General features: G+C 41.1%; 1 protein-coding gene across 1 annotated transcript in view; it reads right to left on the minus strand.

Annotated features, from left to right (window-relative positions):
• Positions 1–1,614: 1,614 nt before the first annotated feature.
• Positions 1,615–26,581, minus strand: part of HECA (HECA ribonucleoprotein granule regulator) — a 39,842-nt gene continuing 14,875 nt past the window's right edge. Inside the window, exons 2-4 of the mRNA XM_083176582.1 lie at positions 13,266–14,306; positions 9,916–10,070; positions 1,615–2,366 (exon numbers count right to left, since the gene is read on the minus strand). Of these exons, the coding sequence (XP_083032708.1) occupies positions 2,202–2,366; positions 9,916–10,070; positions 13,266–14,306 (1,361 nt within the window). The 3' untranslated portion in view covers positions 1,615–2,201. The remainder of the gene's footprint in view (positions 2,367–9,915; positions 10,071–13,265; positions 14,307–26,581) is intronic.

Here is a 26,581-nt window from a genome sequence, read left to right on the forward strand (position 1 = left end):
TATGGTAATTGGACAGATTGTCGTGGCTTAATTTATGCATTCAGGTTTTCTATTTTCCAAAACATTAACCCTTTGAGTGTCAACATCTCTCTAAGGGGGTTATTCTAGTTCATTCTTTCTGACAAAATCCTTCTTAGATGGACAAAACCATGTGCACTGCGGGTGGGGCAGATGTAACTTGTGCAGATAGAATTAAATTTGGGTGGGGTTTTTCTTCAAAGTGAGATCAATATTGCAGTGTAAAATCATGCAGTCAGTATTTTCCCTGCACAGAAACAAAAAAACTCACCCAAATCTAATTCTCTCTGCACATGTTACATCTGCGCCCCTGCAGTGCACATGGTTTTGTCCATCTAAGAAGGATTTTGTCAGAAAGAATGAACTAGAATAAACCCCTAAGAGTTGTGCAAAAAATTGGCTAAAAATGCCAGGGTCACTCACATTTGTTATATAATGTTACCAAAAAAAAAAAAAAAAAGAGATTATATTTCCTATATAAAAGGTAAAAATAAAAGGTCATTATGATTAATAAAAATGTTTGTTGGCAATTTTCACACCAATTTTGACAAATTCACTTGGTACTCAAAGGGTTGAAGGGGAAATTCATTTAACCATGGACAATTTACCACGGGCTAATTGAAGCAATAAATCACAAATGCAGTTCGTAGGCTGCAGTTAAAAAGAAAATAAATCCCTGATAAATAGCCATTTTTCAGATGCCAAGGTCATGTTAAACTTTTTTGAACCAGAATCTATGCGTAAATACCCGTTATTACGGTAATTTCTGGGCCATAAAAAAGGGTATTAAATAACTCCAGTTGTTAAAGCCCAAAGATACCACCTTTTTTTCACACTCCGTAAACTTTGGCATGGAATTGAATTAACCCTTAAAGTATGATTACACATAACAATTACCATATAAGCAATACATTTTTAGAATATTTTTATTGTTTGGCAAATTGCGCAGATAAAATGCACAAATACACAACACCGGTAGTGTTCAATTTTAAATGTGGGATTCAAATTCTGGAATACAAACTGTGATAATGGGAACAAAATAAACCTTATTTCACGTACAGTAAGTGTTCTTTCTGATAAGTGTGAACTATTCCTTAAAGAGCTAATTAGCTTTAAATATAATTATTTTAATGATACCCTCTAGCCTATCCATATTGTTTTAACAATGTCTTGATTTTCAAATACATCAAATTTACAATTATTGGATATGATTAAAATAATTGCCCAGCAGCAGTATAATATGAAGACCATTAAATATTTGGTTTCAAACAAAAAGGCATATCTAACTGTGTTAAGAGTTGTAGATTAAATTAGGGCACCTTAAATTAGGGCACCTAAAATATACCAAATTGTATTATCAGTATTTTATACATTACAGTAGATCTGCCAAATCTCTCAAAATTATGGTTTACCAATGGACTTTGTGGATGGGCTTCAAAGCCTTTCCTTTATAACCTTCAATTCACATGAACAGGAAGTTCATAAGGGGACTTTACCACAGCAAAAAAGGTCAACACAAACCATAAAAAAAACCCAGTGACCCGCCAGATACACGGACTACCATAAAATAAAAGTTGTCTATGTTAGGGAGTCCAATTAAAAACACAAAATCAATTTTTTTATTTTTGGAAAAGAGACTAAAAGTGAGAAAAATACCTCATTTTGCACTCTACCAGTCAAGGTGTGTAATAAGCATGACATTTTTATACTAATTCAAAAAAATATAAAAATTGCTATAACAGTTTGACCACATGTCTTCAATTAGAACAAAATTGCTAATAAAAAAATCAAATGGCTTAAAATATCAAATTTATTGTTAAAAATATCTAAACTTACTTTGGTGGAATTTTTTTTTTTTTTAAGTGCTTAGTCAATGAGGAAATTTTTATATTAAATAGAAGTTAGAATACTATGCCCAAATACTTAAACAAGACAGAAAAAATACACTTTGCTGGCATAGATTTACATTCACCCGTCACATTTCCATGTTACAGTTCCCACTTAAATTGGGGAAACTGTAAATACTATATACAGTTTTAGTAACACAATTCAAAGAAAACCGCTGTAATTGTTTTTTGTGAATTAGAAAAGAAGTTATTTTTTCCACAGAATATTTCCTATAAAAAGATATATAACAAAGTAGTAATACCTATAAAATGGCTATTACTAAAACAAAGCTTTCGTCAATAGGCCTCTAGTACTTTAAATGAGGAAAATGGCTTCACAAAATGGTAGTCTAAATTCCCACAGTGAGGACACTGTTGAACGTTGCTGTATTCTGAGAAATAACGCATTCCAATGCGTACATCAATGACTGGCTTTCCACAGTGCTTGCAATTCAGTCTGGCCTGCAATACACAAAACATAAGACAAATTAAATTAAATATAAAACTGTAAACCTGGGCATTTCAAAATAATCATAATAAATATAAAAGTAAAACCAAGGATCGTAGACTGTATCAGAATTTTTTCATGGCACCCCTGAGCCAAAAAAAATTGTAAAAAAAAATATTAGATTGTTTTTAGATGTGATACTTCTGTTCAGTGATGTGGTAAAGAACATGATTTGCTTCTGTTTGTACACATTTTAAAATAGTCAGCCACCAGCACTGGTTTTGTCCATAAATAATTGACCATAAATAATGTGAATTAGTCCTGGACTACAAACCCATGGCACCTCTGCAAGTGTCCTGAGGCACCCCAGGGAGCCACGGCACACAATTTGGTAATCAGTGGTATAGGTTTATGGGTATAAAGATAATACACATCTGATCAGAATTTTATAATTATATATATATATTTATAGATCTTGTAAAGGTATGTGGCCCGGCACTCTCCCAAAATATACAATTGCCCTAGTGCCCTCCGGTCACAATAAGTAAATGCAGAACTGAAACAGCGGCACTCCAAGGAACTTTCAGAAAACATGTATTAGGCAAATCTAGTACTCTGGGACAGATATTCGGCTTCTTCAGTCAATGTGGTTCGCACAGGTACTTTTACAGGTACTTTAACCCATTCCCTGTTGGAACTAGTCATACTCCCCACAACTAAAGCTCCTGCCAAGTATTTTTACATATACAATAAAAATAAACAACCCCACAATCCTTTCCTGTTCAGATGACAGGCATCAATGTGTTTTTTAGTGTTGTTGCTGTATGGAGTTTTTTTTTACTCCATTTTGTTCATGTGTGAATCTATTTTGCATATATTATATATATATATATATATATATTAATATATATATATATATATATATATATATATATATATATATATATATATATATATATATATATATACACACACACACATATATATATATATATACACATACACACACACTTACTAGTAAGCCCACTCGAAGTAAAAGCTTTGAAAGTTAGTCTGTTACCTTCTGTGTTTGTGCATATGTGAGAAAGATGTAGTTTAACTCTCTGCCAGTAGAGACTCACATGCACTAGTCATACAGATGATTATATGTATGTACTTTTTATTATGTCAGTGTTTCTCCATTCACAGACACTCAGGCCCCAGTTAGAAATATTGCCTTCTTTTGATCACCTTTGACCCAGTGGGGAGAGGCATAGTAAGTGGGGAGTGTAGACAGCTGTTTAGACTGACCAATGAGCATTATCTCAAAGGGAAATTGTCAAGCAGGCCACATTTGTGTACTACACAGAGGTGTAACTACTTTTTTTGCGCCCCCCTGCCGGACATTTCGGGCGAACCCCCCCCCCCCCCCGAAATATTAACCCCCTCCTTACCCGTCCCCATTGCCGCCGGCGCTTCTGCCTCTAACCCGACAATAATAATAATAATATAATAACAGACACTCGGAAAATGGCTGCCCCACATTATGGGAGCCGGGACCAGGTGGTAACTATAGTCCCGCAGACCCCCCAGGCGCCCACACCTGCCTAGCGCCTCCCCGCCACCGCGGGGGCTGCGGGACTATAGTTGCGCCACTGGTACTACAGTATGTTCCTTCATAGGGAAACCTACCAGGTTGAAGATAAATTGTTTCATGTGAACATGAAAACACTCTTGTTCACATGCACTGTACGTAAAAAAGGCTATAAAGCCTAGTGTTACAGATGGAACTAGGGACCTTATTCTGGTCCCTTCGCTCCCCCGCATGTTCACACAAGGGAGCGATTTTTGTCGTCTGCACATGTGCCGGGTGCAAACAGGCACAGCGAACTGCAAGTTTGCCATCCCATTTGCACCCACCAGTGCAGAAGGGGGGCAGCGGCTGGTGGACGTAGCCATGGGAATGCCCAACGTTTCATGGGTGTTCCCATGAAAATGCTGGGCATTCCCATGGTAATGAGACAGTGACATGGCTGCCGGGGGCAGGTAGCTGACATCTCTGGATGTCAACTGCCTGCCCTGTCCTCGTACAGGATTCAAGCAAAGCTAAGACACCCGAGAGAGTGTCTTAGTTTTGCGTGCTTGTTCCACATCATTCGATGGTCGGCATCTGTGCAAGTTAAGTACACAGTTATTGTGATAGAATAGAACTGCTGCTTGAATATTTTATGTTGTTATTAAGATAAATGTTTATATTTGTTTGCAATGTACTGTCAGTCTCCATATTTAACACATTATATCCCAGAACCTTGTATCTTTATTCCTTTTTTTTTTTTTTTAACAGACAACAGTCATTGACACTTTTTGTAAAATAACAAAAAGGATTGGTAAATCGCTGAGGGACTGATTGGGTGATACTAAAACATTTTTATCCAAACTTAGATAACTACCCCCAGATATCTGGTAGTCACCAGACATTAAACCCCCTACATATAGGAATAATAATGGAGACCAGGAATGAGGGAAGGTTTCCCTGCAACATGGAATCCATAAATTCAATAGCACCCACATTTTAAAGAGGTGGTGGCAATCCTGTCTTTCAAATTATGAGATCTCTTAGTACATTTTCTCTGGGGATCACCAGACAACCTTAACCTGTGCTACAGAATATATGCTTTCTATATATGGAAAGAAGAGCATCACGATTATCCCCTGCAACCATAGGTGTTCCCACAAATGATGTGGCCCTCTTGTACCGATTGTCCTGGTGAATATTACCCTGGCCTCCTGTCCTCTGGTATTTATTGTCCCACTGCTGTAACTCTTGCTAATAAGGCCTCACGCGTTTTTAGCGTCCAGCTCATCAGAAGTATTTGTTACAGGGGCATGAAATACCTCAAAGCTTGGCCTACAGGAGTGTTTGTTCGGTTAGGCTGGATAATACTCCCAGTGTTTGAGTGCAAATCAATGCTGGATATCTACTAGATTCTGGTATAGAGGCTCTCCAGCATTTTACCGTGATTTTTTACTTTATTGTATTTTATAAATAAGGTACTGCTTTCCTAGCACGGCGCCCACGATCTAGATTGTATGTGTGGGGCTGATATCTCAAGCATCTCATGCATCTTATGTGTTTGTGCGGCATAAGATGCATGAGATGATGCGATCAACGAGATTGACGAGATTTTTACATTGCAAGCATCTCATGTGTTTGTGCGGCATAAGATGATGCAATCGACGCAATCGATGAGATCTTTACATTGGAATCATTGTAAAAAGACCCCAAAACCCCAATTTTAATTGCTAAACCCCCCTCATGGGTGAAATGGCCCCCACTTGTTAACGCCACCCCACTATTGACCCCAACCCGAAGTGTGGCGAGCGGCGGCGGTACGCGTCCTCCGACCTTTTCATACCCCCACTATCCCCGTCGGCGTGGAGTTGATTGTATATAGTGTGGCGAGCGGACGCAGAATACATGTAAAGTAGTCCGCGTCCCCTCGCTGCGCTCGCCACACTATATAAAATCAACTCCACACCGACATGGATAGTGGGGGTATGAAAAGGTCGGAGGACGCGTGGACAGTGGGGGTGTTTAAGAAACACATTCACAGCAGCCATACAATACATCTGACACAGTAATGTGGACACATGTTAACGTTAAACTGGGAATTTACTTAATAATGATTATTAGTAATGATGACATATGAACAATTACAAAGAATATTAACTGTAATAACGATAATTCATAACATATATGAAGAATAATAAAAAGATTAGGAACAATAATAAAAGATTAAAGAATGATAAAAAAGCAGTCACTGAGAGGGCACTGCAGTAGCCTTTGGCAGTAGGGTCAGAGCATGTAATTCTTTGATACGGATCTTCTGCTCCCAAACTTTTCCTTCACATGAACTCCTGTAGATAGTATTCTAAGTGGTGTCTTGCGGTGCCTCTCTGCATTTTATTTCGCCAGTTGCAGGCCCCCCACAGCCGCTCAATGTTTTGGGTGTGTACCCCTGATTCAGGGGCCAAAAAATTGTAACGGTGATTCACCCTGCAATGTTCGTACCCTGCCTGCTGCAGTTCCTGGGTATTATACACCCTCCAGCAGTCATATATTAGGGACACGGGAGCGACATTAGCGTTGATGGCAGCCATGAGGGTCGTGGCGTCTCGCCTTTCAACGGCGATCAGGAAACAGGTCCCTGTCTCCCTGCATATACCGCCAAGTACCCATTGCTGGGGCAGCATCCTCCCAACGTTATATTTCCTCTTCACAAAGAGGCTCTCGTCTACCTCCACCACCATGCCAGGGCCTCCAATTTGTGTCTACAGCTGAGACAAGAGATCCATGGTGCACGCCTCCCTCATGAGGCCGTTGTACTGCACCGTCGTCTTTATAGACATGTGCAGCTCCCTCTCAGTACTGCACACTGGTAAGCTCCTGTGCCCAAGAGTAAACAAACCAGACCAGGGTCAGAACCGGTAACCGGCACCCGGGGAACCAGTGGTCCGCTCGAACGCTAACCTTCTTCCGGCAGGAATTAATGTGGCAGCGCCACGTCCCTTCCTTTACAGAGAGCCTCATCGGATGGCCGTTCAAGTAAGTAATGGGCAGCAATTGCTTTTGCTGAAAAAACAGCACAGCCTCCTCCTATGATGTAGGCAGGGTGAACATGGACATTTGCTCACCTGCCATGCCTGCGCTTTGCACACCGGTCACTGTCACACTGGGAGAACTCTGAGAAGCATCCATCACTGTCAGCTAATCACCTCAGAGTGAGTGACCGGGACCTCTTACGCAAGTTCTGACTGACTACGCTAATTGCGTATCTTAAGCTTATTCAGAAAGCATAGCTACGGTAACTGACAAACGTCTAACAGTATTCTATGCATACAAACTATTGGGATCGCATCGTATGGCACTAAAATGGGAAATGTGATAAGATTTCCTTCTGCAAGCGTACGTATGTAAATTAGGCGCCCAGCTACTACAGAAGTACCTTTTTTTCCCATTTGTATGTTTTTTTTTATGTTCAAGGCCTTCCATGACCTTCATCACCTTTGATTTCCTTCTGACCGTACCTAAATCTTTTGTGCCACTCAAACACACCTGCAAGTGACATACAATTGGGGACGGTACCAACGGACTGGCACATAGCTAACGTATTACCAATAGCTAACGTATTACCAACTAAGCCTGAAAATTATAGCCTTACATCCATTGTGGTGAAAATATTAGAAGGAATAATAAAAGATAGTATCCAAAATTTCTTAGAACAGGAGAAAGTGATAAGGCTCAGCATGGATTCGTCAAAAATTAGCTTCTATGAGGAAGTCAGTTGGGGGCTGGACTTAGGGAAATCTGTTGATGTAATACTGCTTAATTTCACTAAAGCTTTTGACACGGTGCCTCATTAAAGGTTGTTAATGAAACTAGGTAATTTAGGATTAGGGGGATAAAATTTGTAATTGGATTAAAAACTGGTTGCACAATTGGGGACAGAGAGTGGTGGTAAATGGCATACATTCCAGCTGCGGTAAGGTCCAAAGTGGAGTCTCGCAAGATTCAGTATTGGGACCCACCTTGTTTAAAATATTTATTAATGATACTGAAAGTGACATAGTGAGTAAAATTGCAATATTTGCGGACAACACGAAATTGAGTCACTAGAATACATAAATAGGTTAACCAGGCTGAATAGGTTTTCACCGGAGAAACAGAGGTTGAGAGGTGTTATTAGTATGTTCAAATACAGGACTGGGACATGATTTGTTCACTAACAGGCCTATACTTAGGGCATGTACTGAGGCTCGAGGAAAAGAAATTTCATACTTAATTATTGCCGGTGGGGGTGATTACAGCAACTACTGTCAATGAATTTAAATGAAAACTGGATGCATTTTTGGCCACTATGGGAATCCTATAGATATGATTTACTCAAGTCAGTAGTTACAAGTTAGATAGGTTGAACTCGATGGACTAACGTCTTTTTTCAGCCTTAATTACTATGTTACAATCTGCCCCATAAACCCTGATTAGCATATAGAGCCTGTGGATGTTTTGTGCATTTTAATGAAACATTTTAAGTTAAACACATTGCCCTACAGTAGCTTTGATCTAAGGAAAAAAAGACAACTACTTTTTACACTGTGTAACAGCAAACTATCTGTGCAAGAGCGGGGGGGAACTGCAAAATAATTTTGGGATAATCCAAGGTCTATTGTACCTCCTGCCCCTTTGTTTTTTTCTTCTTCCAAGTACAGTCTTGCTATTTAATAGTCAAACCTCACCTCATACCAATATATAGCCTCACAGGCACTTATGTTTCATATGTCTCTTTAGCTCTCAACACTGTCATAGCCCAATTTATTCCATCCTTAACCCTTTGAGTGCCACTGTTGCGGTGCGAGATCCTCAAAATATCCACTAAAAATGCCAGTGCTACTCACAGCACCTTTTGGGGGGATTGCAATATTTAACTAAAATGAATTGACTTGTCTGTAATTGTATTTATTTATACTAAAAGAACAGTCGCTGTGATGCTGGAATTTTTAGTGGATATTTTGGAGGATCTCTCACAGCAACGTTGGAACTCAAAAGGGTTAAGTGATTAGCAAATTCCATTCTTCCCACATACAGATGGAGCCGGCCTTGTCCTTGCAGGGGATGGCGGCAGAATCGCCAGCCGCCATCCCCCGCCAGCCGCCATCTGCTCTGCGAAAGGGGACGCGTGCGCATCAGATGGATGCCAGCGGAGACAGTCTGGCGATTTGCCAGCAAGAGGGAGCCCAGCTCCATCTGTAGGAACCATATAAGTAAAAAACCCAACTTAATTTAGCACAGTAATTATATGGACAAATGAAATCTGGTTTATGGGCATTCAGCAGGAAGCACAACCTTTAGGGAAACCATGACAATGATAAAGTTCAATATTTCTAGTATGGTGTTGGAAGATATTTAAAATTTTTAAAAGCACATGGTACAGATGTAGCTCTTTTCATCTTTGCAGGCCCCCGCCAGCGGCCGGATATCACCATGGGCTCGTGCGCCCCATGGCAATGGAGCCTGCCGGGGGTCCCCCACCACCACCGCTGGTCCCCCCGCCCCCCCACACCTAACTGGGCAGCGTCTCCCTGAAGCGGAGACCGGCAGGGAGACTCTGCCCAGCCGCCATGATACTGGGACGCGCGTGTGCATGAGACACACGCGCGTCCCAGTCCCTATCACCGGCGCACGCCAGTGAAAGGGATCTGGCGGGCACCGGGCAAAGAAGAAGAGGTGCTACATCTGTATGTACTAACCTGGGACCATGTCCAGAATTTAAGTATATACTATTGGGTTCAGTCATTGAGTGATCCAGTACCAAGGCTGCACATACCTTGGGCTTTAGAAAAACTCACTGTACTTGAGCCAACCAAACTTTCATACAGACTTTGAAAATTCTGTAACAGAATGGAGACCAAGTAATAAATGGGAATACTGAATCCGATTATGTCAAACTACATGATTGTATATACCCTGTTAAAAGAAAAAGAAATAACAGAATTATTAAAACATTTGTATTACTAAATACAAACCTGACAGCATGGAGAGGCTGCCAAAATGTCATATGTGTACATCGTTCCAAGTTGATGCCAGCTTCCATCCCATCGAGATTTGCATTTTATGCATATAATTTTGTGAACACCTTCTAAACAGTCCACACAGACAGCATACAGGTGCATAAGTCTTCCTAAGGAAGAATAAAAAACAACGCTGATGAGACATAGAAAGGCAGCAGACTCTGATAAAATATCTACACTTCAGTTCGGATTCGGTATGGAGTCCCGGCGTTCAAAATCCCGACAAGGGGGGGGGGGCGCATGGATCGACCCCCCTTGCGGGCTCGCTTCGCTCGCCACGCAGCGGGACCGGTGCCTCGCTGTGCTCGGCACGCTAATTTATTCTCCCTCTATGGGTGTCGTGGACGCCCACGGACGACGAAAGTTTCGGTGGTCGGGATTCCAGCGTCGGGATTTTGAACGCCGGGAAATTAACCGCATCCCTTCCGTTCACGTCATAGACAATGCACACTGGCATGTTAGAATTATTTGTTAGCGCTACACCCATTGGTCCTGTGAGTTGAATTATTTTTTTTCTGTAAAGATTTAAACTATAATAATTTATTTGCTCCAAACAAAAAGGTATCCCACTTAGAAACTGCATGTTACATACACTAATCGTACCTGACCTGTCTAATTGTATTCCCCAAGCATGGACTTTCCCCTCCTAATGACATTATTTTATTTGAAAGATGTAAACTTACAATAAAATCACATATAATCAAATCATATTAAAAATGATAATTCCACTTAAAAATAAAAAGTAATCAACATCACCCATGAAACAAGTAGGATCCCAAACAGCATGGATTTGCTGGTTGACCTTTGGTCAGTATTTATCATTAATTACTGTCAATTACCATCAATTACTCTCTAGCAAGGGGTCCAGTCAGTTAGCCCTAATAAGCCGGTGTGTGCCGTATCTTATTGGCTATTTTGTGTCACCTGCCTCCGGCAGGCAAAGCAAAATCCCTGAACACAGGTTTCAATAAACCAAATTGGACAGCTCGAGAAAAACAAAAAAGAAAGTGATATATATATATATATATATATATATATATATATATATATATATATATATATATATATATATATTATATTATATATATATATATATATATATATATATATAAAAAAAATTTAAGTGACATTTTCTTTCACACCAGAGGTGAAATTTTATGAGAAATCCAGAAAGAGAGAGATTTGGTAAGTAACAGATTTCTTACCAAATCTCTCACTTTCTGAATCTCTCATACTATTAAATTTCACCCCTGATGTTTCTTCAGGGAAAATTGAATGATGGCCTAAAAGATCAACTATACTGTATGTATAGTTTGGAGCAGAGAAGGAAAAGGGGAAGGGGTGGGGGACATTATAGAAACTTTCAAATCTATCAAGGCTTTTAACAAGGTCCACTGTTCAAAGGAAGAGACGTATTATAACATGCACAGAGAATGGTTCAGAAGACATTTCTGGAAAAAGGACAGATAGGGTAGTGGACTTAAGGACTAAACCTCCATCAGAGACTAATACATTATTACAATTTAAACATTTTTGGAATAGACATAGGTATATCCTTACAAAGATATAAGGATCAAATAGGGTTTGAAGTAAACAATGTGGTTAAAAAAGGGGTGCCAACTTAAATGTATGCACATAAGAAAGAATGTTATTTTCAAAAGTTTCACTATGACTGTAAACTATGATGAAAACATGCTCAATCCTTAATAAAAAGTTTTATTATAAAAAAAAAAGGGGGGGGTGCCAAGTGGATTTTTATCTGTTGTCAAATACTATATGTGGGATGTAATGGAGTCCCAGTTTGACGGTGCTGTGGGATGCTGTCCGAACTCAGATGTTTTTCTAAATTCAGCATTCATTTACAAGGCATCCCGCACCTCTGGCAAACTGGGACTCCATTATATCCTGCCGCATGTTACTAAGCAGCACTATGGGGTTCCCATCTCACTTGCAGTTCAGCGAAAAAGAGGAAGTCTCAAACAGTCTTAACCCTTTGAGTGCCAAAGTGAATTGTGAAATTAGATGTGAAAATTACCAAAGATTTTTATTCATCATAATGACCGGTCATGTAAACCTTTTATAGGTAATAGAATTTTTTTTACATAACATTTGTTTATTTGAATTTATACAACAAATGTGAGCGGCAGGTATTTTTAGAGGATATTTTGATCAAAGGCGCTCAAAAGGGTTTATGTGGTTTGAATGTCAGACATGTATGCAGAGTGGCCTGTATTTTTTATGTGGTTTGAATGTCAGACATGTATGCAGAGTGGCCTGTATTTTTTATGTGGTTTGAATGTCAGACATGTATGCAGAGTGGCCTGTATTTTTTATGTGGTTTGAATCTCAGACATGTATGCAGAGTGGCCTGTATTTTTTATGTGGTTTGAATCTCAGACATGTATGCAGAGTGGCCTGTATTTTTTATGTGGTTTGAATCTCAGACATGTATGCAGAGTGGCCTGTATTTTTTATGTGGTTTGAATCTCAGACATGTATGCAGAGTGGCCTGTATTTTTTATGTGGTTTGAATCTCAGACATGTATGCAGAGTGGCCTGTATTTTTTATGTGGTTTGAATCTCAGACATGTATGCAGAGTGGCCTGTATTTTGAAATCTGATAACTCTATTAGCAGTTGAGAATGCATTAACAAGGGTTCAAAACATTTCTGGACAAAAAGACGGATTAGTTCTGTAACAGAACAAAGTCAATTTAGATGCATAAATCTGACTGACTCTCACTCAGGGGCAGGTGTATTAAGTCCGGTGAAGTAATAAAGTGGCCGATGATAAAGTACCAGGCAATCGGATCCTAACTTACAAGTTACAGTCGTAGCGGCTGCTGCATTTTGACAGGCCACTTTCTGACTTCACCAGGCTTCCCCCCCCCCCCCCCCCACATGCATTTTAGTCGCAACATGATGCAGCTATCACACATAAGTAAACTGTTGCGTAATTTTAGATGTGAAACTTGTATATCTTTGAGCGACTAGGTCTCTGAATCTATATAACAAGTGCTGCAATTATTTTTCTAATACAAAGTTCCATTGTGAGCTGTGTGTATCAGAATCAGTCACATACAATATAAAAGTGATGCATATTCAAAAATCGGCACAGTCACCTGGTATGCCATAGTTCCATCACATTGCAACGAAGACATTTTTGGCAAAATAACAAAAAACTATTAGCAGAGTAGCAAGGGACCCGACCCAATGGCTCACTCATGCCAGATACCTCGCACTACATAGCGTATTGGGGACATATCTGTAAGAGATATTAGGAGTTTTCATACACAAATATTTTACCTTGAAGGTGGCAAGGGACATCATAGTCAATCTCATCATGCCTTGAAGGGCTAAGGAATAATGTCCCATCCACCAGAGGAAACTGCTCAAACACAGGTAGCACCCGGTGGCATAATGCACAGTTGACTACATTTCGGTGGCTAGCACTGAGAGCTGATAAGATAAATTTTCGTAGATCCTCCCCCTGCCCAACTTGGGCATCATCTTCCATACGCACATGGAAAGTGTTCAATTTATGCCGCGGTATATGAGCCAATAACTCAGAAAGGTCAAGTCTTCTGAGAAATTGTACTGGTGCGTCCAAACGCCCTGACCTGTGAGCCTGCAATCCAGAAACACTGTAGTCAAAGTGTGTGTTCCTGAGCACTCCTCCGGCGGTCATATTTTTTTTATGTGGCTCCAAATGAATTGCATTCTTTAAAAATTCACCTAGGTATCTAGAACTTCTGGGAACATTAAAGTGGGAAGGGGACAGAATGGGATAGCCAGCAGGAGGAGACTGGCCAGGAGAAATACATGGAGATCGTAATCCATGTGAACTGCCACTACCACTCTTTTCTTGGGAGTTCTGTCTGTCCACGGAGTGCCTACGGGGAGGGTCAAAGCTTAGTGATTTTTGAGGTTTCGTTGTTCCACGGCATTTCTTCACTTCATCGGAAGACTCGGACATGGATCTACCTGTGGGCTTATCTGGGCCAGATTTTTTCTTCTTTTCATCCTGCATTCGTTTTACCTGATACCAGTCTGTATCTTTCTTCATATGGCCCTGTCCACAACGGCATGAGCAAAACCGAAAAGCCAGGTCATATCCTTTTTTAGTCCACATGTTCTGGCGGCACTGTTTCTCATTCCAGCTGCGTGCTCTACCAATACAGTTGAACTGAACAAGAATGCTGCTCTCCCATTCATAAAAGCACTGCAGGTGCATCCAAGTACTATAGGGACAGTGCTCGTTGTTACAGATCACCTTCTGGTAGTCATCTTTCTCCAACTCAACTGGTCTACTTAGACTACAAATAAGTGGCGTGGCACAAGCAGCTTCTGCAAAAGTGAATACATAATTGTTAGAATTTTAAATAGCAATTGGAATTAAGAATGAGACATAAAAAAACTGTTACTTATACAAAGTGATAAACATACACTTTTGCCTAACACACTGTAAATATTCATCTGAAAAGCAATACCAAATAATACAATACTTTGTGCACTTTGGCAGTAGAAGCCACACTTCATGTGGCAATTCTTGCAGATATATAAATCACGATATACATTAAAACAGCACAGTATGGGGGAAATTTACTAAGATGTGTATTTCACATGTGATGTTGCTATGGGCAAGCAATCAGATCCTGTCTAGGGTGCTAAATTAATTAGAAGTAGTTTCTGATTGGTTGCCCATAGCAACACCACATGTGATGTAGAATACACATCTTAGTAAATTCCCCCCTATGACTTTTGGCTGAGTGAACCTGTTATTTTGTCAGTAAAGGAGACAATGTTAAGAAAGTTATGACCAACAGTCCAGTTACTCAAAAACTTTTTTAGATAATATACAAAGCTAGTACTCTAAAACATTGCACATTTAAATAAGGACTATCACAATAATCACCAAGCAGCGCATTTATTGTTGTGCAATAACACTGTACTTTTATAGACAGATTCTATTACGTTTGGGGGCACAAACTCATTTAGCCCTGAAACTGTCCCATTTTCAGACACACACACACACACACACACACATATAATTCAGGCTGAGTTTCACAGCCATGATTGTGAAAAAAAGGGATTTATCGGGCATATTTTTCAGATCCTGAAAAAAAATCTGAGAGGTGGCAGTCTGGCTGTCTTCTGGGCTAATTGGTTTAATAATTGCTAATTGGATAGCCCCAGATGATCAATTAGCCTGCTGTAGATTATAGCAAGGAATTAAATTCCCCCTTCAGTGTAAAATAGATTTGTAAAGAATATAGTCACTCAGAGTTGATATTTTTACTTTAATCCTTGAATTATGTTATGTCGTATACTAGCCTTCCTCACATCACAAATAAGGCGATATGAAAGTTATGACATTTCATATGCTACTTGGGAGTACAAGCATAAGAAATTTGTAATATAAAGCTAAAAGTTGACACAGAACAGATCATTTGTGTTTGCCAAAAATGTAATGCTAACATTTGCCAAAAGCTGCTAATCAGCTTATCATTCCTATTTAAACACTTTAAACATAGATCAGATACCAATTATTATACAAATACATTTTGGGTGAAACCAGTCACAATACTCATACAGATATCAAAAAGCATGCCAATTTTTATTACAATCAATTACACAAAGAGTTATTTGTAGCAAGATGGATAATTGATTTAGGGCAGTATCCAATTAACTGCATTAATTTACCACAGCTAATTGATAACGGTTATGATAGATTTCAGGCAGGAAAATCCTAATCCCAGATAAGTAGCCATTATTTCTGCAAAAGCGTCCATAGTGTAATTGTTTGCACTGAAAATTGTTTGCTGTAACATTAGATAGGACGAAAATGACTGTACGGCAACATTTCTTTTATTAAAATGCCCATTTTTTCCTTATAATCTATTGGTGCAGCCACTTGGATCCCCCCAATAACATTACTGGGTGTTAAGTGCAAAAAGGGGATTTTTTGTAAGAACTGTTTGAATCCCTTTCTCTGAGTCCATCCTGGCGACACAGCTCAACCATGGGATGTAGGAGGGTCCGCAAGAGCAAGGCACCTATGCTGACTTCTTTGAGAGGCAGGCTCCTCACGTCTGCATCCCAGAATGCCTCAGTTCAACTTCTAAAGCACACTAGGGTACATTATACCCCTTTCACACTTAGGGACTTATTTTGGTTCACTCTTTCGGACAAAATCATTCTTAGATGGACAAAACCATGTGCACTGCAGGGGGGCAGATGTAAAATGTGCAGAGAGAATTAGATTTGTGTGAGTTATTTTGTTTCTGTGCAGGGTAAATACTGGCTGCTTTATTTTTACACTGCCATATAGATCTCACTTTGAAGTAAAACCCCACCCAAATCTAATTCTCTCTGCACAAGTAACATCTGCCCCATCTGCAGTGCATATGGTTTTGTCCATCTAAGAAGGATTTGATTGGAGCCGAGTCATACCCGGGAATGTACCCTTTCACGCTGCATTCAGACCTGGGATCGACCCGAGACAGCCTCATTCACACTGATCCCGGGAAATCCCTGCAAATACATATGCATGTCATTAGAAATGGAGTCCAGGGCTCTGAAAGATGACATCAGCATTTGTGAGCCCAAGAAAGCTCCAATCAGCTGTTTTTTTAAAGTCCCGTGTACCCAATCCCGGTTACGGGACCATTCACACTGACCGGATCCCGGGTCGATTCCAGAATCCACCCAGGTCAGGACCTGGGTAGAAATCCCAATTGGAGCCCCACACAGCCCGGTTTGCCAGTCCTTGGACCAGTCACTGTTTGGATCATCATAATATGGGACTACATTTATATGGACATTGACACCTGGAGCGCTCCCTATACTGCTGAAGGGTGTTACTGCCTGTCACAGGAGGATATTACTATCCATAAAAGCTCCCCCACAAAAAAAGGGAAAAGTGTCCACTTCTGAATGCCCTATCAAGGAGATCCATTGATATATGTGCGGGACTGGTAACTATCTCAATATTACAGCCTCATAGTAATTGACAATATTAACTATTGAATGCATATATAGCCAAGCAAGCCTCAAACAGCTATTGTGCCTCTTTTTATGTAAAGTGTTGTATGTCTTGTGTGTCTTGTTTTCAACAGTGCACTTGCAGGACAAGGCGCCCAATTCCGAAACTTGCCTAGCCGAAGCTATAGCCAACAAAAAGGTAAGTTTTCAAGACAGAAATTTAAGATAAGCCAATCTTAAAGGCTCAAACTGAGGGTTTTGTAATACTGACAAAACTAAAGACAGGTCCCAAGGCACCACCGGCTGCCTAAATGGGGGTTTAAGCCTCATGACTACCTGCAAAAAAAGTCTGTACTTCAGGTAAAAAAGCTACTCTTTTTTGAAAGAAAATTGATAAGGGCGACAACTGTACCTTTAAAGACTGCAGGCTAAGCCCTGCTAATTTGCAGCTGAAACAGGCTTGCGAGCTCTGAGCATAGTCGGGATAACAGCCTCCGAAAAACCTTTCTTCCTTAGTAAGGAGGTTTCAAAAGCCAGACCGTCAAATTGAGACGAGCTAGGTCCAGGTGCAGAAATGGTCCTTGTTTGAGCAAGTCCGGCCGAAGAGGAAGACTCCAAGAGTCAGTCGACAACCTCAGTATGTCTGAATACCACGACATCCTGGGCCAGTCCGGTGCAATCAGAATGATTTGTACCTCCTGCGTCCTCACCCTCTTTAGGACTCGAGGAATCATAGGAAATGGAGGGAACACGTAGGCAAGGTTGAAACACCACAGAACTGCCACTACCCACGCGGTCGGATCCCTGGTCCGATAGCAGAACCTGGGAACCTGAAAGTTGTGTCTGGACACCATCAAGTCTATCTCTGAGAGCCCCCAAGAAGTCACTATCTCCTGAAAGAATACCTGATGTAGTGCCCACTCTCCTTTTAGCAGTTCTGCCCTGCTGAGGAAATCTGCTTCTACATTCCGGATCCCCAGAATGAACACAGCCGACAGAGTAGGAATGTTCACCTCTGCCCACTGGAAAATCTGAAAGACTTCCTGCATTGCCATCCTGCTGTGAATCCCACCCTGATGATTCAGGTAAGCCACAGCCGTGGCATTGTCTGACTGTATGCATGCAGGTGATCCCTTCAGGAGATCCTCTGCCTACAGAAGGGTGTTCCAAACCGCCCGGAGCTCCAAGATGTTGATCGGCAGTCTGGATTCTAATGTGGACCACAGACCCTGCAACCTCTGAGACTGGCGTCGGTCGTGACAACCAGCCAATCCCACGAGCGGAGGGAACGCCCCATTTGCAGAAACTCCAGATCCGTCCACCAGATCAAGGAATCCCTTGTCTCCTGGGACAGCACCAGCCATTCCTGTTTCATGGTCTTTGAATTTCCTGACCAACAGGACAGAATGTTCCACTGAAAGGTTCTTGAATGAAACCTTGCAAACTGCAGTGTCTCGGAAGGATGCCACCATCTTGCCTAGCAGCTTCACTCCTTGCTATACTGTTGGATTTGGAGACAGAAGAATCAACAGAACCAACTGTCGAATGTCCACTGCTTTGGGCTCCGGAAAAAACACACAAGGTTAGGTGCATGTCCAAAATCACCCCCAGAAACTGAAGTCTCTGTGTGGGTGTCAAATGAGACTTCGGGAGATTTAACAACCACCCATGGTCTTGAAGAACAGTGTTGCAAAGGCCAGATGTTCCAGTAACTTCTCCGCCAACTCCGCCTTCAACAGGAGGTCTTCCAAGTATGGGATAATCACTATCCCTTTAAGCCTGGGAGCTGCTGCCATGACAGCCATCACTTTTGTGAAGACTCTCGACGCTGTGACCAGGCCAAAAGGAAGAGCCTGGAACTGTAAAGGAGTCTCTTCTATCACGAAATTCAGTAAATTTTGATGTTCCTTGCAGATAGGCGCATGAAGATAAGCATCTTGGATGTCCACCAATGCTAGAAATTCTCCTGACTCTATGCTTAACAGCACTTATCGAAGAGATTCCATGCGAAAACGGTCCACCCACAGGTGCAGGTTTAAAGACTTTCAATTTAGAATGTCTGAAAGACCCATCTGGTTTGGGGACCAAGAAAAGAATGGAATAAAATCCTCTCTCTTTCTTCCCGAGGTACCAGGACCACCACTCCCTTCGAGAAGAGAAGTTGCCGCCTCCAAGAGAGCTTTCCGCAGGCGAGCTTCCCCCAGTAGGGGTGTTGGAAGAAATCTCTTTGGGTGAAGCCCCCTGAGATTTATTCTGTAACCCTGAGAAATGATGGATAGAACCCAAGGCTCCGTGGAGGTGATGTTCCACCTGTCCCGAAACTGCAGGAGGCGACCCCCCACTCTGAATCCAGAACGGGGAGTCTCCGCCCCGTCATGCCGAGGACTTTTCCTGACTCTTGGCCGGATGTTTCTTTGCAAAGGCCCCGAAACGGGATCTGGGTGCTCTCCACTTGCTGGCTGGAAACTTTCCTCTTCCTGCCTGTCCTCTGTTAGATGCACCCCCTCGAAAGGAGGAATGAAAGGATGGCTTAAAAGCCCCAAACTTGGACACTGAATGTTTAGATGTGGTAGGCAGGAAAGTGCTCTTTCCCCCCGTGGCTTGCTTTATAATGGACTCAAGTTCTGCCCCAAAAAGAAGAAGTTCTCCCTTAAAAGCCAAGGCCTCAAGAAACTTCTTGGATTCGCTGTCAGCTTCCCAAGCTTTAAGCCAGAGAGCTCTTCTCACTGTCACAGATGTGACCGATACTTTTGACACCATCTTGGTGCCTTCTTCCCCAGCCTCACACACATACTCTGCAGCACACTAATCTTTTCGCCATGGCAAACACCTCAGAGTCAGGCTGGAACTAATTACCTAAGGCTTCAGCCCATTTAATTATAGCCTTGGATACCCACGCAGAGGCAATAGGGCGTAAGGTAAACCCCACTCCTTCAAACACAGCCTTAAGGCATCCTTCAATTTTCTAGTCTGCAGGGTCTTTAAATGCAGCACTCCCTTGAACAGGTAAGGCTGTGCATTTAGACAGCCTGGCAACAGGCACATCCACTAAGGGGGTATTTTCCCATAATTTGACATGCTCCTCTGGCATTGGTTACATGTTTGGATATCTTTTAGGCATGAGAAGCCTCTTATCAGGAGTTTTCCATGCTTCTCCCAGTAAAGCTATCATGCCCTCATGTGAGTGAAAGGCCACAGAATCTCTGCGTATTTTCTTGAATACACAATGAGCAGGTACTTTATCCTCCTCTGAAAGATTTAAAGTCTGCTTAACAGGAAGGATCAAATCCTCAATCCCAGGGACAGAAGATTCAACTTCTTCCTTCTGGTCCTAAAAGACATCCTCAGTGCACACAATCTCTTCATTAGAATCTAAATTCAATAGGGGAGGTGTAGATAAGGGGTGTCTGGGAGAAGTGACCTCAGGGGTTTTGGCAAGTTGTTCCATAAATGTATTCATTTTTGAACACTCTGTGCAGTGTCCTGCATAAAATGCAGTAAAGCTGGGTCCCCCTGAGAATGGGCAACAGAGCCCACAGACGGTTGAGAGAGGAAAAGGGTGCCAGGAGATTTCACAAGGTCATCGCTCTGCCTTTTTAAAGCCTTTACCAAAGCATTCATAGACCTCCCCGAAGCAGCCGCCCACGCAGGTCCAGACTGCTCAGACCTCTGGACTTGAGCCCCACTGGGCACAGACTCACATGAGGGGCACAAATACCACTGATCCATCTGTTCAATGGTTAATTTAACAACACAAAATCTGCAGTTAATTAACATGGCAAGCGCTCCATCCCCAAGAACAGCAGCACTACACCTTTCTGTCATAATTACACACAGTGCACAATGTCAGGTGATTGCACAGAATAATGTAGCAGTGTACTTATCTGTCTGTGCTGCTGCGATGGATCCTCAGCGATCACCAAGGAAAGCGCTGCCCCAGAGAAACTTCCACTCTGAACTGCAATGAAATCCTCCTTTAGCTCCGCAGTATGGAGTGAAAGGGTGCCAGGACAGAGAGCAGGAAGAGACCAAGTCTCTGCTTCAGCAGGGAAGAAAGCCTATTGGCACCTTTCCCCCCTTTAGCCGCTCCCACCAGTGTTTCTCCTCACCTCCAGTGTCTCCCCTCCTTCTGGGACCACTCTGGGTCCGTCCCCCAAGATCCCCCGCTAAGCAGGGAGCCGGTTCAAGACTCAGCCCGGGGCCCAGGAAACCGGTCTACCAAGGAGGTTGAAGCGATGTGCAGAGGTCAGACAGCGTCCCTCTGCACACAGAGAGCTGACAGGATGCGCTTCTGTCAGCCTCTGCTGCACTCTCAGTGTGTATTAACTTCCTATGGAAGTAACACACTGTGCCTGCACTAACTTGTGAAAATTAATAAAATAAAAGACACCTAGCTACTCTACACAAACGGCTGCAGCCCGCAGCCAGTCAGCACAGCACCCACTCCAGTGGGCACCTACAATGAACTGAGGAATTTTGGGATGCAGAAGGGAGGAGCCTGCCTCTCAAAGAAGTCAGCATAGGTGCCTTGCATCTGCAGACCCTCCTACATCCCATGGTTGAGCTGTGTCACCAGGATGGATGAAAGAGAAATAATATAGTAAGAATGCCAGACTGAAAAATATTAAAATTTTCTAATTTAATATCAATTGCAACTATTACAGTGGAGAACACCAAGAAGGATATCTGCAAACACTATTCCATGGAACCCTGAGGTTCCATGGAAGATCATGATAATGAACAGGATGTATTGAAGTTAAAGTTCAGCGTACATGCAGGATACCAGTCGAACCCAGACTTTTTTTGAAGGGGAAATCAACAAGGCATCCCGCATGTCTGTGGAACTTTGACTTCATTACATCCCTCCCAATATTTCCATTAGCTATACATCATTAAATTATATTACCTGACTAAATCAATTAATATACTATCAATCAACAAGTGAAGATATACCACAGTAAGCATCAGAAAATCCATATGAATAATGTACCTCAGCACACATCACTGATGCCTCCCATAGGGTGTGAGCAGTAATGAGCAGTAATTGCTGCCTTCAAATTGCATGCAGGTTGATTGCAGTTCACAAATTGAATTTACCCCATCTTTTACACGCTGTTCAAAAAATCTTAGCACTGACCACTTAAGCATTTCAATATTGATTGGAATTGAAATTCTTAAGCATCTGTCCACGAGGACAAATGCCACGAGGCCTGAAGATACTGTACAGCTTCATCAGTGCCAGTAATAATTCTGCATAATTTGCAATAAGCAGACACAAATGTCTAAACTTTAGTCTAAAGCTCCCATGTGGCTAATTGTCCTATTATTCAGATTCACATGTGACAGAATAAATGGGGATATGGTCAGTGGCGTAACTAGATACATGTGGGCCCCATAGCAAAAAGTTTGTAAGGGCCCCTATTTATCACCTAATGCTAAAAAATGTATACAGCACATGATACTGTGACAGGCAAAGTGGGCCCCTTTCATCTCTGGGCCCCATAGCAGCTGCACCCCCTGCACCTATGGTAGTTACGCCTTTGGATATGGTCCTATACAGGTCTTACTCCATTCGGCACCTAAAAGGGAGTACAGGTTGAATTCCAATTCATGTGATGCAAAAGTCCCATCCTTTCACTTTACATATATACATATACACACACACACACACACATATTGCGCAACTAAAATAAAGAGGACATTGCAGTCATTGCAAAGTAGATGTATATAGAAGACAGGAGAAAAAAGACGTGTCTCGGTGTGGTGCACCTTTAATAATTTTTACACATAAAAATTAACTTTTATTTCATGGTATAAAACAAGCGAAATATAAAAACACACAGGACAGGAACAACATGAATATGGTGTGTTTAAAAAACGGTGGTTCACTCTCTCAGCAAAGTGTCAAATTATGATACACTGTCGACAGGTACTTTCCGTTGACACCTGTTTTATTTTATATAATTTGGATTAATTTCCATATACAGGTGTTTGATTCGGATTTCAGTATGGGGTGCGTGTCAACTTCTGTGAAGTATCTATATAAAAATATGCTAAGCACGAATGTTCTGCTAAATCAGGACAGAATTGAATAGGTGGTGTTCCCCAACCAAATTCAATATTTTGTCACCCACTACAAATCATCACACTGGGTTATACTACAACAGTGTGTTTGTATTCTAGGTATTTATACAGTTTCTCCTAAGTGCGGCCGCACTTTATTGAGGAAATACCTAAAAGATATATGGTATTTCTGGATGGGTTTTAAGCTATATACCAATATCATGTGCAGTTACATTTTAATTGTCACCCAAATTTATACACGAACCCTATTTATCATGGGCTATATCATATGCTGTTTATTCAGAATCAATAATATATGCATATTTGCTTAAATGATCAGCCTAATGATACATATGAAAAGGGTCACCGAACTGAGTGTCGACCTTTGTGTCCACACTTATATACTGGGTTCTCGATTTATTTGTTTTTCTGCAGATGCAGTATATAAAGTCAGGGCTATCCGCGTAGATCAGCGCTGGCTAGTATGTTTCAAAGTTTACAAGCAGTGACAATTTCTGCTGGTATGACTGCATCAAACGATATTATAATAACAACTGGTGTGCCTGTGTCTATTATATGAAATAGCTACAGTTGCTGTTTGCTGCTATATCGGCCAAGCAGTCTTATACAGGAGTAATTACTCCTTGTAGTGCACAGGTGTTATGGACCAATAGCAGCAGACAGGGTCAGTGAATATGTACTCTGTCTGCACATGGTCTGGTAATAGATATTTGTACAGCGTGCCTAAGCTTCTATATGTTCCAGATAGATAGGTAATCACACAGTATGACACCGCGCTCCCCCCTGGTTGTACCTGTTAAATTAATACAGATCAAAAATACATCCTAAATGCTGAGTTTGAGTGAACGTCACCGCTAGCCGGCGTACGCTTCGCTATTAGCTTTTTCAAGGCCAACCCGACTGGCCGCATCTCAGCTGTTTATGTACCTCCCCGCACTGAGTGCGTCATTGGTTCACTCCCACCTATCTCCCAGATTGACAGCTGCCGTCTGCCACACGGCTAGCTGCATTTCGTGTGCGCTCTCCTGTTGGACAATTCTCAGATTGACCCGACGTAAGTATGTTTTGTAATGTACAGTTACACATTACATTATATTTTCTGAGGAATCCGGTTTGCGATGTGTGCTTTTAAATACCGGACACCCCTATTCCCAAGAATCTGGATTTCTTCTGTGTCCGACATACTGATGTGTATTTTTATAATATTCTATTTGACATTATTTTGTGGACATTTAGTTACAGGGTCATAACAAGGCTCTCTTTATGTATATGAGTAGCATATCCTGCAAAAATAAATTATTCATAGTGAACTATCACAATATTTCACATTGACGGAATTGAGACTCCTTACAGGTATGTATTGGGATCATATAAGAGGGAACACCTGTGCACTACAAGGAGTAATTACTCCTGTATAAGACTGCTTGGCCAATATAGCAGCAAACAGCAACTGTAGCTATTTCATATAATAGACACAGGCACACCAGTTGTTATTATAATATCGTTTGATGCAGTCATACCAGCAGAAATTGTCACTGCTTGTAAACTTTGAAACATACTAGCCAGCGCTGATCTACGCGGATAGCCCTGACTTTATATACTGCATCTGCAGAAAAACAAATAAATCGAGAACCCAGTATATAAGTGTGGACACAAAGGTCGACACTCAGTTCGGTGACCCTTTTCATATGTATCATTAGGCTGATCATTTAAGCAAATATGCATATATTATTGATTCTGAATAAACAGCATATGATATAGCCCATGATAAATAGGGTTCGTGTATAAATTTGGGTGACAATTAAAATGTAACTGCACATGATATTGGTATATAGCTTAAAACCCATCCAGAAATACCATATATCTTTTAGGTATTTCCTCAATAAAGTGCGGCCGCACTTAGGAGAAACTGTATAAATACCTAGAATACAAACACACTGTTGTAGTATAACCCAGTGTGATGATTTGTAGTGGGTGACAAAATATTGAATTTGGTTGGGGAACACCACCTATTCAATTCTGTCCTGATTTAGCAGAACATTCGTGCTTAGCATATTTTTATATAGATACTTTTATATAGATACTTCACAGAAGTTGACACGCACCCCATACTGAAATCCGAATCAAACACCTGTATATGGAAATTAATCCAAATTATATAAAATAAAACAGGTGTCAACGGAAAGTACCTGTCGACAGTGTATCATAATTTGACACTTTGCTGAGAGAGTGAACCACCGTTTTTTAAACACACCATATTCATGTTGTTCCTGTCCTGTGTGTTTTTATATTTCGCTTGTTTTATACCATGAAATAAAAGTTAATTTTTATGTGTAAAAATTATTAAAGGTGCACCACACCGAGACACGTCTTTTTTCTCCTGTCTTCTATATACTTTGTACTGTGTCCAGTGGTAGCACACCTCCCGTAAATTCATTTCCAGGAAATTCCCAATATATTGATATTCCTGGGGGGTCCTTTGATCTTCCTCAAGCACTAATGAGGGTCCTGTGCGATTGACCAGCTTTCTCTGTGTCGGCAAAGTAGATGTACACTGCCTTTTTGAAATTTTAGGGGTTTTATTTGTGAAACACGTAATCAAAGTATCATATGATTTTTTGAAATTTAGTTTTCATTGTATCAAGTGCAAAAAAAAGTAAAAAAATTTAGTTTCCATCAATACACAAAAAGGGTCATGTACAAAAGAACAATATGATTCTAGAAGCCAAAGATAATGGGATTTAAAACCTATGTGGCAATATACAAGTACAGGTCGAGTATCCCGTATCCGAATATCCGTTATCCGAATTATTCCGAAAACCAGACATTCCAGAAAGTGAAAAATAATTTTTTTTTTGCTAAAAACTCACTGGGGACATTTGTAACAGCATCACTGGGGACATGATATGTAACTGGCACTATACTGTATATGTGCAAGACAATGATTGCTTGGCATTCAAATTCAGTGCTGAGATAGTACACACATTTTGTTTCACGTTTTGAAACCTTTTTTTTTGAACAAATAAAATATATTTGTGTGTATTTTATGTGGTAATAAAATATATTTGTGTGTATATTATGTGTTTATACAGCATAAATGCAAGATACTTCAAAATACATCATTGAAATATAAAAATATTCCGAAATACGGAATAATCCGTTATCCAAAATTCTCCTGGTCCCGAGCATTTTGGATAAGGGATACTCAACCTGTATCTCATATAATATGAGTGCATAAAAGGGGTAATGTGAACACAATCTAGCATGAGAGAGGTATTAATATACATCGCCGCCCCTTGCGATGCCAGCACAACATCTGTATTAACATATGCGGCTGGCATTGCGGTGCCGTGGCTCCTCTGCAGCGTCCCCGGCAGCACGGAGGACAGGGGGGGGGGGGTGCGGACAGCGATAACAGGATATAAAATCGGGCTGGCCAACTCCTGCCTCTCGCAGTGGAGCAGAGTATGGTGAAAGTATTTGCACAGGACTCATGGCCAGATGTATCAAGCTTCAAAAAGTGATAAAATGGAGAGTGATAAACAGCCAGCCAA

Source organism: Crinia signifera, chromosome 3 (assembly GCF_055691185.1).
Source record: "Crinia signifera chromosome 3, ASM5569118v1, whole genome shotgun sequence".
NCBI lineage: Eukaryota > Metazoa > Chordata > Amphibia > Anura > Myobatrachidae > Crinia > Crinia signifera.